Source organism: Myxine glutinosa, chromosome 5, assembly GCF_964187855.1.
Source record: "Myxine glutinosa chromosome 5, kmMyxGlut1.1, whole genome shotgun sequence".
Classification (NCBI taxonomy): Eukaryota; Metazoa; Chordata; class Myxini; order Myxiniformes; family Myxinidae; genus Myxine; species Myxine glutinosa.
Window position 1 is genome coordinate 156867876 of NC_136265.1, and position 13845 is coordinate 156881720.

The window sequence follows — 13845 nt, forward strand, 5'->3', positions numbered from 1 at the left end:
TGCCTACGAGTCTGGGAAGGGATTTAAAAAGATCTCCAAACAATTTGAAATCAATCATTCGACTGTCCGGAAGATCATCTACAAGTGGAGAAGATTCCAAACAACTGCCAACTTGTTCAGGCCAGGCCGCCCATACAAGTTCAACCTGAGAGCAGACCGCAAGATGCTGAAAGAAGTCTCTAAGCGCCCCAGAATGTCATCACGGGACCTACAGGTAGCTCTTGCCACTGTTGATGTCAAAGTGCATGAGTCTACCATTAGAAAGAGGCTGCACAAATTTTATCTACATGGGAGGTGTGCCAGGAGGAAACCTTTGCTGTCCAGAAAGAACATCAGGGCAAGACGAAAGTTTGCCAATGAACACCTAGGCAAAGACCAGCACTTCTGGAAAAATGTGCTCTGGACAGATGAGTCAACAGTCAACAGAGCTCTGGACAGACCACGAACAAAGCGCAGTGCAGCGCTTTGTGATTTTGATTGTGATTTGTGATTGATTTGTGATTGTGGTTTGTGATTGATTTGTGATTGTGATTTGTGATTTGCACTTACACACAGCAGTGCATAAGTGCAGTGCGTAATGCAGTGAATGCAAGCAATGGGCCCACGAAAACGAAACTGACTATGAGGGTATCGGTGCTTTCGTCTGTGACGAGTGTCGCTAAGGTTGTTGTTCACTGAAAAATAGGAAAGTAACATTTCTCCCAGGGAACATTTGTCGAAAAGAAACTGGACTTACCACATTGTGGTAATATGGACCCGCGGTATATATTACGCTAATGGGGGGGGGGGGGGGGGGGGTCCATATGCCAAACAACGGGGGGAATATGGACACTGATGGCATATTTTTATTTGTCCCCTCAATCATATGTCTTTTATTTTATTCAACCCAAACTGCACAGGGATGTAGTCTGTCTGGTTGTCTAAATAAACCATTATTTGGAAATTTTCCTTGTCTATTTGTATAGCCTCTATCGGGACTTTGGCTTAGGGGATCCATATTACCCCCACCTACCCTATTCCATCAAAAATCAACTCAACTTTGGAGGTGGGAAAACTATATATGCTACGTTTGATGTCCTAACATAATTGGATTGCACAACAATTGGGTAGATCTACTCTCTCATCTGAGGTTTGATTTGGTAATACAATTGTATAGTTCATTATTCTGTGAGTCCAAGTTCACATGCCATTATGTATTGTGTCCATGCAGTGGAATCTGGTGTGCGACAAACGAGCGATGAAGAGGATGGCACAATCGGTGTACATGGGTGGTCTACTTGTTGGAGGGTTCCTCATGGGAGGATTGGCTGACAAGTAATGTATCTACTTCGTTTCTACATTCTCTACTTATGCACTAAGGAAATAAGCCAATACATAACAATAGCCATATGCCAATATGCCATGTTGTCAAAAGTATCGGAACATCTCAAATGTAAAATGAACATTCCCAAACTGTTTGTGCATATTTTTACCATTTGAAAAGCAGCTTGTGATCTATAACAGTGCGTATATCCAGTATTGAAAAGTAGTTGTAATGAAGATGCCATTAGGTAAAGATGTATGCTAACACGATTGGGTTGTGCACAAGCAAAAAAATAACTACTGCAAACGCTTTGCTTGTTTTGACGCACCTCCAGCACACCTCCATACAACACTATAAAGATGCCCTCTCCCGTGCCCGCTCCGCCTACTACTCTCAAATTATCCACTCTGGCTCCGGAAACCCAAAAGCACTCTTCTCTACAATAAACAAACTCCTCAGCCCCCTGAACACCACCACCCAGTCATTCACAATAGACAACTGCATCTCCTTCCTTTCATTCTTCCAACGCAAAATTGAAAACATCTACAACAGCTAGACCACCGCCGCACCCGCTCCCCCTCAAACCACCTGCCCCCCCTTATCCCGCCATCCCCTGTCTCAATTCTCCCCAGTCTCCCCTACTGACCTTTCTGAACTCCTCATCAGAATGAAAACTGCCACCTGCACTCTTGACCCCATCCCCTCCAGCTTTGTCAAGGCCTCCCTTCCTGCTCTCTCTCCACTTATCATTGCAACAATAAACTCCTCCCTGTCTACAGGCATCGTCCCACCATCCCTCAAAATTGCTGCTGTTACCCCCATTCTGAAAAAACCTGGACTAAACCCTGACACCCTAAATAACTTCAGACCCATCTCCAACCTACCCTTTCTGTCAAAGGTTTTGGAACGCACTGTAGCCACTCAACTCAAACATACCTCTCTGCCAATAACCTGTATGAAACATTCCAATCCGGATTCCGCTCCAACCACAGTACTGAAACTGCTCTCCTCAAAATCACCAACGACCTTCTCCTCTCCTCTGACGCTGGCAACCTCAACATTCTCATCCTCCTCGACCTCAGCGCCGCCTTTGACACCATCGATCACACCATCCTCCTCACCCGACTTGAAACCACCTTTAACATTACCGGCACTGCCCTCTCTTGGATTAAATCATACCTCTCTGACAGACGTCAGTTCATCTCCATCAATAACTGCAAATCCCCCACTGCTCCCCTCCCCCAAGGTGTCCCCCAAGGTTCCGTTCTTGGCCCCCTCCTCTTCATCCTTTACCTGTCCCCCCTTGGTCACTTAATCCGCCGTCATGGTCTCCAATTCCACTGCTTCGCTGATGACATCCAGCTTTTCATCTCCACTAAGTCCATCTCCACCGCCACCCACTCTATCCTGACAAACTGCATCACTGAAATAAAATCCTGGCTTCAAATCAACTTCCTCAAACTTAACTGTGATAAATCTGAAATAATCATCATTGGCCCAAAAACGCTCACCAAGTCCACCCATAACTTTGCCCTCAACATCGACGGTTTCCCAGTATCCACATCCCCTCACATCCGGAATCTTGGCATCATCTTTGACCAAACCCTCTCCTTCGACAAATACACCAAACAGATCACAAAGACAGCCTTCTTCCACCTGAAAAACATCGCCCGTCTCCGTCCATCCCTCTCCTCCGTGGCTGCAGAAACCCTCATCCACGCCTTCATCACTTCCCGTCTGGACTACTGCAATAGCCTCCTTTATGGTTCACCCTCAACAATCACCAATAAACTCCAATACATTCAGAACTCCGCTGCCCGTCTACTCACCCATTCCCGGACCCATGACCACATCACCCCCGTCCTTTACAAGTTTCACTGGCTCCCCATCTCCCAGAGAATCCAGTACAAAATCCTCCTCTTGACCTACAAAGCCCTCCATAACCTGGCCCCATCCTACCTGGCTGACCTCCTCTCCAGACACACTCCCACCCGCAACCTCCGCTCTGCTGGTACCAACCTCCTGACCCCCCCCCCCCCATGCGGACCAAATTTAGATCCTGGGGGGACAGGGCCTTCTCCATCGCTGCTCCCACCCTCTGGAACTCGCTACCTCACACCATCAGAGACTCCTCCTCACTCACCACATTCAAAACATCACTCAAGACCCACCTGTTCAACACTGCATTCAACATTTAACCCACAGCATCTAACCCCTGACTATCTCCTCTCCTTCTCCCTCCTTTGTGCTTTGAATATTTCCCTATTTCCCTATTGATTCTTCTTTTTTGCAATTGTTTTTATGTTTTGCTATGCATTATGTTTTGCACTCTGTCAAAGCGTCTTTGGGCTTCCTGAAAAGCGCTATATAAACTAAATGCATTATTATTGGCGCTGAGGGAAGCGCCTTTAGCGATTGACTTCCAGCCAGTGTAACGCTAATTCCTGTCACAGGAATTCTGAGATCATATAAGTGGGCGTGGCAGTTCCTGATTGGTTCGTGTTGGGGAACGCCTTCTCGCTGCCGACGTGACGTAAATTCGCGCACGCGCACTGGTGAAGCTTACTCGATCTTACTCGATCCCATATTACATGTACTTTCATTGCATACAAATTATACTTCCTCCTAGAAATTCCATGCCCGAACCTCAGCGCAATCCAAGAGGATTCACTTGTTATTATTATTATTGTGGGAAGTCTTGGATTATCCAGGCACTCAGTGTCTCATTGCTATGACAAGTGCTGTTGTTGACCAATCAACGTCAGCTGCGTGAACCAATCAATGAAGAGTACCAATTAACGACCATGTTTGAGCAGAGTAAAGTTTTTTTTATCTTTGACATTCAGCATTCTTACGATTATCCTGACGAGAGCAAGACGAAAAGCCTGAAATAATCTCTCTTCTGTTAGCGATTTTTAATTCTGGATTCCCAAAGATTATTCTTAAACTAAAAGAAAGTGGGGAAACAGAATAGAATAAAGTTTATTGTTATACAGTCGTGCCCAAAAACATTGGCACCCTTGCACATTTTTCAAATAACTCACAATGTTCCTGAAAAATAAGTTGAAATTGACAAAAGTATTTGGTCTCCACAATTCTTCATTTGACTGCTAATATTACAGAACCTTTGTTATTGATTCAGAACTTAATATATCCTTTTAAATCAGGAAATAACAAGCGTTTCGCCTCGGTCCCCCGTCGGTGAAGTGATGTGAGTTGACAAAGTGGAAGACGCAAGGCGGCCATCTTGGATTTTGACGTGGCGATCCAATTTTCAATGGCGTTCTTCCTTATGCCTCGATACACCCACACACCGGATTAGAAGTTAGTACTTCGCTTATTTTTCAAGATATTCCGCTCACAATGTTCATACATACATGGCGGCGGCCATCTTGGATTTCGACGTGGCGACCCAATTTTCAATAGCGTTCTTCCTTATGCCTATATACACCCACACACCAGATTAGAAGTTGGTACTTCGCTTATTTTTCAAGATATTCCGCTCACAAGGTTCAGACATATATGGCGTCAGACATACATGGCGGCGGCCATCTTGGATTTTGACGTGGGTTGCACACACACACCAAATTAGAATTCGGTCCTTCGCTTACGCACGCAAGCACGCACGCACACACAGACGCACGCACGGACGCACGCACAGACGCACACACGGATGCACCCCCGCACGCACGCACGCACGGACGCACGCATGCACACATGGACGGAGGGGAAAACCATAGTCCCCCTTTCGCTCCGCGGTGCAACGGGGGACAAAAAGAAATGGCAATGACAAAATTATTGACACCCGAGACTGAATATTTGGTAGCACAGCCTTTAGACATAATAACTGTAGCCAAGCACTTCCTATAGCCATGAATGAGTTTCCTACACCTCTCTACTGGCAGTTTGATCCACTCTTCTTGTGCAAACTGCTCCAGTTCTCCCAGATTTGAAGGGTGCCTTCTTCCAACGAGTGTTTTCAGATCTCCCCACAGGTGTTCAATGGGATTTAGATCTGGACTCATTGCTGGTCACTTCAGAACAGTCCAGCGTTTTGTCTTGAACCATTCCTGGGTGCTTTTTGAAGTGTGTTTGTGGTCATTGTCCTGCTACAAGACCCATGAGCTTTGACGGAGATCCAGCTTTCTGACACTGAGTTGAACATTGTGCTCCAAAATGCCCTTGTAATCTCCTGATTTCATGATGCCATGCACACATTCAAGGTAGTCAGTGCCAAAGGCAGCACAGCAACCCCAAGACATCACTGAACCTCCTCCAAGTTTAACTGTATGGAAGGTGTTCTTTTCTTTGAAGGCTTCATTTTGTTTTCTGTAAACATAGAGATGGTGTGCTTTACCAAAAAGCTCTAAATTGGTCTCATCTGTCCACAGGACATTGTCCCAGAAGGAGTTCGGCTTATTCGGGTGTGTTTGGACAAACTCCAGTCAGGCTTTATTATGTCTCTCTCTGAGCAGCAGTGGGGTCCTCCTGCGTCTCCTTTCATTGAGTTGGCGACGGATGATGTGAGTTTAAACTGTCGTACCTTGTGTCTGAAGGTCAGCTTGAATCTGCTTGGCAGTTGACTGAGGTGCTTTCTCCACCATTCAAGCAATCCTTCGCTGCAATCTTTGATCAGCTGTTCTCTTGCGGCCACGTCCAGGGAGGTTGGGTACAGTGCAATGGGCCTTAAACTTCCTGATAACATTGCATACGGTGGAAACAGGAACATCAAGGTCTCTGGAGATATAATTGTAGCCTTGAGATTGTCCATGCTTGGCTACAATCTTTTGTTTGACCTCCTCAGACAATTCTCAGGTTTTATTTATTTTCTCCATGCTCATGGCGGTACACACAGTGACATAAAACAGCAGAATAACTCCTTTTCTCTATTCAAACTGGTTGAATGCGTGATTTTTATATTGCAGGCACTTGCAACTCACCACAGGTGAGTTCAATTCCAAAGTAAAGAAGAATCACCTGCTTGAATTCTAATTATTTCTCACAACTTCTAAAAGGTGCCAATAATATTGTCCGGGCCATTTTAGGATTTCTGTGTGGAATAAGCTAATATTTAGCAATTTTTCAGGTTTTTTTTTGTTTTGTTTCACGACAAACCAAATAACCAAAAGCTTTTCCCTCGTGGTCCCCCTGTGCTGTCTTTCCCTCGTGGTCCCCCTGTGCTGTCTTTCCCTCGCGGTCCCCCTGTGCTGTCTTTCCCTCACGGTCCCCCTGTGCTGTCTTTCCCTCGCGGTCCCCCTGTGCTGTCTTTCCCTCGTGGTCCCCCTGTGCTGTCTTTCCCTCGTGGTCCCCCTGTGCTGTCTTTCCCTCGCGGTCCCCCTGTGCTGTCTTTCCCTCGCGGTCCCCCTGTGCTGTCTTTCCCTCGTGGTCCCCCTGTGCTGTCTTTCCCTCATGGTCCCCCTGTACTGTCTTTCCCTCGTGGTCCCCCTGTGCTGTCTTTCCCTCGCGGTCCCCCTGTGCTGTCTTTCCCTCATGGTCCCCCTGTGCTGTCTTTCCCTCGTGGTCCCCCTGTACTGTCTTTCCCTCGTGGCCCCCCTGTACTGTCTTTCCCTCGTGGCCCCCCTGTACTGTCTTTCCCTCATGGCCCCCCTGTGCTGTCTTTCCCTCGTGGTTTAGTTTAGTCCCTCGTGGTTTAGTGCACTCGATTCAGTATCCCTAAAAAAATATATAAAAAAAAAATACATATGTGGATACCAAAATATTTTTTAATTTCACAATCTTCTGGATGAAATGGTGCATTATTTGAAAAAAGTGCAAGGGTGCCAATAATTTTGGCCACGACTGTATATGCATGATAACATACAATATAATTTGACATAGTGTGGCCATCTTACTATAATTCACCAAATGTCTGTCCGTCTGTCTGTCTGTCTGTCCGTTCGAATATACCGCAAAAACCGCTGAACTGATCGCAACGATATTTTGGGTGGGTAATCCTGGGACCTCCAGGAGTAAAATAGGCTATTTAGTTTTTCCAATTTCAGCTTTGGTCTCCAGCATTCTCAGGTTTGGACTCCCGCATAACATTCGTGTTCGCATAACATTCATTGTGACGATGTTGTTTTCCCGGGTGCCGCACAAACGGCTGCACCGATCGGACTCGGTGACCTTGGACAAAGACCTTTTATAAGGACATGGGTTGAATCCCTGCTTGAGAGAATTCCAACCCCCTCGCCGCCATCACGGCCGTCTCTCCAACTTACAATCCCTTGAGATATGCGGAAAGGACGACCCAAAACCAATATAAACATCATTAAACATCATTCGTATTGTTGCGGTTCTCTATGCCGCCCTTCTTCCCCTTACCAAGGGGCGGGATTAATCCCCTTGTCTTTTCTGGGCTTGGCGGAACCGAGGCTTGCAACGTCCCTTCCGGACAAACACGGAGTAGGGTCTCGGGGCCACTTCTCGTTCGTACCTAATTCCCCGCGCTGCACTGGGAGCGAGGAAACAAGCCTCGCACGAACCACGTGCGGTTTGATTGCGCCGAGTGGATTGGGTACCACGTGGTCCGTGCAGTCTTAATTAGTGGAACCCGATTTGAGCGATCCTATTCGTGCCACGCTTAGTCAAATGAGGAAACCACAGGAACGATCGAATCAGGAAGAAAGGAAGGACACTGATTTTAATTATTCCCACACGCATATACAATGTTCAGGGATGCAGAGACACAGCGTAGCCTTAGACAGTCTTAAATTATCCAGACAACGGGCCTGGCTCACACTCACACAGGGAATTGCAGATGGGTAGATGTTCCCCATCGTGTCGATGTGGTCATCCAGAGACGGTCCACGTCCGGCTCTCCACGGCTCCGGCACGTCCCGCGAAGATGGTGGCAGGCGAAGGCAGGGACTCATAGCGCGTCTCCCGAACAAGGCAGATGATGGGGCGGAACGGCAAAGGGCGGGACTTTTAGCGCGGCTGGCGATTACTCAGTCATTCTCACTCGCGCGTCTCAAAATGCACTGTATAATGGTTCAAGCGCATCTGGCTGCGCCCGCGTATCTGTACAGTTCTCACACGCGGCCAACTCCTCTTCCTCAATCCTCTGAGCTGGTTTAGTGCGCGCGAGTTCTCATGCAAGTTCTTTATAACGATCCTCTTCCACGCTAGTCCTCCCGTGCCAATCCTGCGAGTCCTTCGTTCATCTGCGAGTCCTGTTCAATGCGAGTCCTATTCAACGCGAGGCCTGTTCAACGTGAGTCATGTTCAACGCGAGTCATGTTCAACGCGAGTCCTGTTCAACACGAGTCCTGTTCAACGTGAGTCCTGTTCAACGCGAGTCCTGTTCAACGCGAGTCCTGTTCAACGCGAGTCCTGTTCAACGCGAGTCCTGTTCAACGCGAGTCCTGTTCAACGCGAGTCCTGTTCAACGCGAGTCCTGTTCAACGCGAGTCCTGTTCAACGCGAGTCCTGTTCAACGCGAGTCCTGTTCAACGCGAGTCCTGTTCAACGCGAGTCCTGTTCAACGCGAGTCCTGTTCAACGCGAGTCCTGTTCAACGCGAGTCCTGTTCAACGCGAGTCCTGTTCAACGCGAGTCCTGTTCAACGCGAGTCCTGTTCAACGCGAGTCCTGTTCAACGCGAGTCCTGTTCAACGCGAGTCCTGTTCAACGCGAGTCCTGTTCAACGCGAGTCCTGTTCAACGCGAGTCCTGTTCAACGCGAGTCCTGTTCAACGCGAGTCCTGTTCAACGCGAGTCCTGTTCAACGCGAGTCCTGTTCAACGCGAGTCCTGTTCAACGCGAGTCCTGTTCAACGCGAGTCCTGTTCAACGCGAGTCCTGTTCAACGCGAGTCCTGTTCAACGCGAGTCCTGTTCAACGCGAGTCCTGTTCAACGCGAGTCCTGTTCAACGCGAGTCCTGTTCAACGCGAGTCCTGTTCAACGCGAGTCCTGTTCAACGCGAGTCCTGTTCAACGCGAGTCCTGTTCAACGCGAGTCCTGTTCAACGCGAGTCCTGTTCAACGCCAGTCCTGTTCAACGCGAGTCCTGTTCAACGCGAGTCCTGTTCAACGCGAGTCCTGTTCAACGCGAGTCCTGTTCAACGCGAGTCCTGTTCAACGCGAGTCCTGTTCAACGCGAGTCCTGTTCAACGCGAGTCCTGTTCAACGCGAGTCCTGTTCAACGCGAGTCCTGTTCAACGCGAGTCCTGTTCAACGCGAGTCCTGTTCAACGCGAGTCCTGTTCAACGCGAGTCCTGTTCAATGCGAGTCCTGTTCAACGCGAGTCCTGTTCAACGCGAGTCCTGTTCAACGCGAGTCCTGTTCAACGCGAGTCCTGTTCAACGCGAGTCCTGTTCAACGCGAGTCCTGTTCAACGCGAGTCCTGTTCAACGCCAGTCCTGTTCAACGCGAGTCCTGTTCAACGCGAGTCCTGTTCAACGCGAGTCCTGTTCAACGCGAGTCCTGTTCAACGCGAGTCCTGTTCAACGCGAGTCCTGTTCAACGCGAGTCCTGTTCAACGCGAGTCCTGTTCAACGCGAGTCCTGTTCAACGCGAGTCCTGTTCAACGCGAGTCCTGTCGAGGGCTTTGCGCAGCGGGTCTTATAGCTACGCCCCCCAACCTTCTGGAACAATCTTGATCCTTCTCACCATGCCCTGTGATGCAACGCCGCCATCACCATCTCTGAGCCCTGATTGGCAGCTCATGCTTACCGTCAGTGCTTCTGTGGCTCCGCCCTCGACTCCGCCCCGGTCCTCCTCTGCCTGCCTCGTGTTAACTCGCCCAAAATGAACCAACGTTAGCGCAAAAGAGATTGAGGCTATGGACGTAGGATGATCGGTGGCAGTAGGGCCTATTTTCTCCTGGCTCTTACTCAACGCAGAACTAACAATGGAAAGGAACTAAGCTCACAAATACAAGACATAACTATAGTATCGCGAGGCTACATGTTGCTTGTTTGACTAACTATGGGGGGCAAATTTTAACTTTTATTAGACTCACTTTACAAACTCAAAACCGCAACACTGCCCCCCTCCAACGTCAGACTTGTCCTGAGTCGAACCTACAAAAACTGGAATGACCGGTTTTGAGAAAGATTAGGGACTAACATTTAATTACATGTGACACTTAGATGTGGTTCCCCCTAACATTTACTCTAACCCGTGTATGCGACAGTTTTACAACACTAAATATGTCCCACCTACTGCGTTGAGTAGCTAACTAACAGACTCATGCCCACAATTAACCGAATTGCGGAATTGTTTTCAAACTAAACATAAAGCCGGTGGGCAGCATTTTATATACAAGCACAAAACCTAACCTTATTTACAGTTCTATGACCCAGGACCTGTCCTTTTTGGAAAGAAGATTGGAGGGGAAAGAAAAGCACAGCAAAGCACAAATACACATTCAAAAATCACATTTCTGCTGCTGGTGTCTGGCATCTTCTATCTTCGGTGTGCACATATCGAACCGGCAAGCCCCCGGACCGGCATACAGGCCATTCCTGCTCTTTGGGGCTTAATAAACTTACCATCTTCTCGGCCCTAGCACACACAAAAAAAAAAAAAGCACAACAAGTGTTTAGTGTATTTGCCAGCAGGGCCAACCCTATGTGGTCCAACTGCGTGACATTGATGCCACTCAAAACAAGTGGTCCGAAGATGAAGGTGAGTTTGCAGCAAAGTGCTGCACAGCAAAGTGTAAGGCCACAAAACTTGTGGTCCAGAAGTGTAATGTGATAATGTGCAGCAAAGTGCTGTGCAATTCAGCTGCACAGGTGTAGCAAAGTGCAACTGGGGTGCTGCATATGTGCAGCAATGTGCAGCTGCACAGTTCCACCTCCAAAATGGTCCTGTGGTGGGGGAGAGAGAAAGCACAACCGGCAAAGCGGAAAGGGCACAAAGGTACACAGCAATACAAGGTAATGCAGCGCAGGGGCGCAGAAGAGCGAGCAGAGCAAGCTCGTCCCTAACTGTCCGTACCCCCCAATGTCAGCTTACACTACCCTTGCCCTTCCCTGTATTTACAAATTCAAATCCATCTCTACGTCCTGTCTCCCATATCCCCCTCTAAGCCAAATTCGTCTCCCAATTCCTCCCAGGATGGAAGGAATGGAACAAACACAATGTCCCATCACGTCGGGATGCGTCTTACTCACTCAAATCGATCACATAGTCCTGGTGTGGAGGTTCGTTCTCCTTGGTGAATGGATGTGGATGGCGCGAAGGGAATTCTCTCATCCTAACTACTCTAGTTGACATTAACTCATTTACACTACCTGGGGTCATACCCTGCCAATCGGCCTCTTTAAACTATGTGGTTCTAAAAACCAAATTCCCCATTGACCACTCTGCGGTGCCATCCGAATTTGGGTCTCACTCCCCAATTTTTCTTACTGTGCCCTTGCACAATTTCGGGGCTGGGTTATGTGGCTCTACTAGCAGGTCTACCTACCTGCGCACCTCCGCCACTGAAGTCGCCACCCGAGCTTACCTGCTCATGCGACTACCTAAACTGGGGAAGGCCCCTCCTGGCTCTTTACCCCTCTGATGCCCTCCTTGGCATTGGGCTACCCGGGTCCTTCCTTTTGATCCTCGGGCCCCACTGAACAACTCACGACTACTCTGACTGGCTCCCAGAGCCTACCTGTGGCCTCACCTGGCTGACAAACTACCAGTGGCGGAGTGCTCCAATAACCATACGCACCAATTAAGCCACACGCCCAGCCATGTCACTGACTCATGCACCCAACCAAAGCACTACTTGCCACTTCCCGCACCACAGGTGTCAATATCCAAACAATTTACCTCAGCCCTCTACCTGGCTTTACACTACCCACCCCAGGTATTCGTGAATGGGTCCATCTCCCCCCATTCACTACTTCGCACCATGCATTCCACACCTTTTATTCCACACCAAGCATTCCACACTACTCATTCACACACCTTTTGTGCTCTCACACCTTTTTTTCTTTCTCGCACACCTGTTGTGCTCACACACTACTTCCCATACACCTCAAACACAACTCCATTTGTCTCAATACACAACTCCTCACACACACAGCATCGTCTAACTAGCTGTTTTTCCCCTAAAACTCGTGCTTCCCCATCATCCCATTAAACTAAGCACACCCTCGTCATTAATATCCAGCTAATCTCTCTACGTCCCCTCTACAGTACAAATGTCTCTACTTAAATCTTGTCACTACTGTCATCTAATTTCCCTATCAATTATCCTAGCCCGCCCTCGGCTAGCTTCGGTGCCCCATGGAGGTAACCATCGCTGGTCCCTCCATGTGCATGTCACTGCCATCCCCCTAAACTAATGCTCATGAGCCCGGGTGTGAGGAATGGTAAAACTACCATTCCCCCACGCCGGGCACCATTCCCCAACACTATTCCCCCCCAGTCCTCTGAACGATGAGCCCCCATGATTTGAGGTACTGGGTCCTGCCTCGGCCTCTAAAGCCAAGGCGATCCATGAGGGCGCCTGTTCGCCGGTGTAGGGTCTTATCCGGTCGGCATGGACGATCCGAGGGAGGGCTCGTGGCCCCATTTTGATCTTAATGACCACGTCACAAATTTGCGCCAGGACGACCCCCAGGCCTTGCCAGGATGAGGTGAGTTTGGGACACCTGCCCTGCCGTCTCCGGGGATTGAAGAACCAAATCTTCATCGCCGGAGAATACTGACTCCCCTGGCTCTGGTAGTCGTACCTGCGCTTCATCTTGGCACCCGCCAGCTGAAGCTGGCGGCGTGCGAAGGCATGGACCCTCTCCATGCCTTCCTCCAGGTGACGTGCATAGCCCTCCCCCGGCGGTCTATCAGGGGGTCTCTGGCACGGGACCGCATAGCAAGTCGGTGGGAGCCCGCAACTCCCGCCCGTACATAAGCAACGCTGGACTACATGCTGTGGCCCCGTGCTGGCTGGTTCGGTAGGCCATGAACAAATATGGGAGATGTTCGTTCCAGTCGTCCTGACGGGTGGTGGTAAATAATTCCAATTGCTGGATCAGGGTTCGGTTGAACCTTTCCACCATCCCGTCAGATTGAGGTCTTAAGGGCGTTGTTCGTGTCTTCCTAATTGACAGGAGCTTGCACACATCTTTTAGTAATTGGCTCTCAAAATTTCGACCCTGTTCGGTGTGCAGCTCCTCTGGAATCCCATGCCGACATACAAATCCTTCCACGAAGGCCTGTGCTACCACCCCGGCTTCTTGGTTGGGGAGGGCATAGGCCTCCGGCCACTTGGTGAAATGGTCCATAACTACTAGGAAGTATTTATTACCTTGGCGGGTGCGGGGTAGTGGTCCTAGAATATCCATAGCCACCCGCTCAAGGGGGGCCCCCACCTGGTGTAATTGAAGCGGGGCCCTCATCCTCCGTGCTGGTCCCTTTTTAGCAGTACAGGTGTCGCATCTCCGACACCAGTCCTGTATATCGCGCCCCATATTTACCCAATAGAACCTTCGGCGGACCCGAGATGTAGTCTTTGTCCTGCCCAAATGGCCGACGGAGCAGGTACCATGCACCTGCTGCAAAATTGTGTTCTTAAATTTCTCTGGGACTATCACCAGCCAG

At 49.1% G+C, this 13845-nt stretch overlaps 1 protein-coding gene across 1 annotated transcript in view; it reads left to right on the plus strand.

Moving 5' to 3' along the window:
- Positions 1-13845, plus strand: part of LOC137426894 (solute carrier family 22 member 6-B) — a 95469-nt gene that overhangs the window by 19012 nt on the left and 62612 nt on the right. The window contains exon 2 of the mRNA XM_068115896.2: positions 1211-1314. Within this exon, the coding sequence (XP_067971997.2) occupies positions 1211-1314 (104 nt within the window). The remainder of the gene's footprint in view (positions 1-1210; positions 1315-13845) is intronic.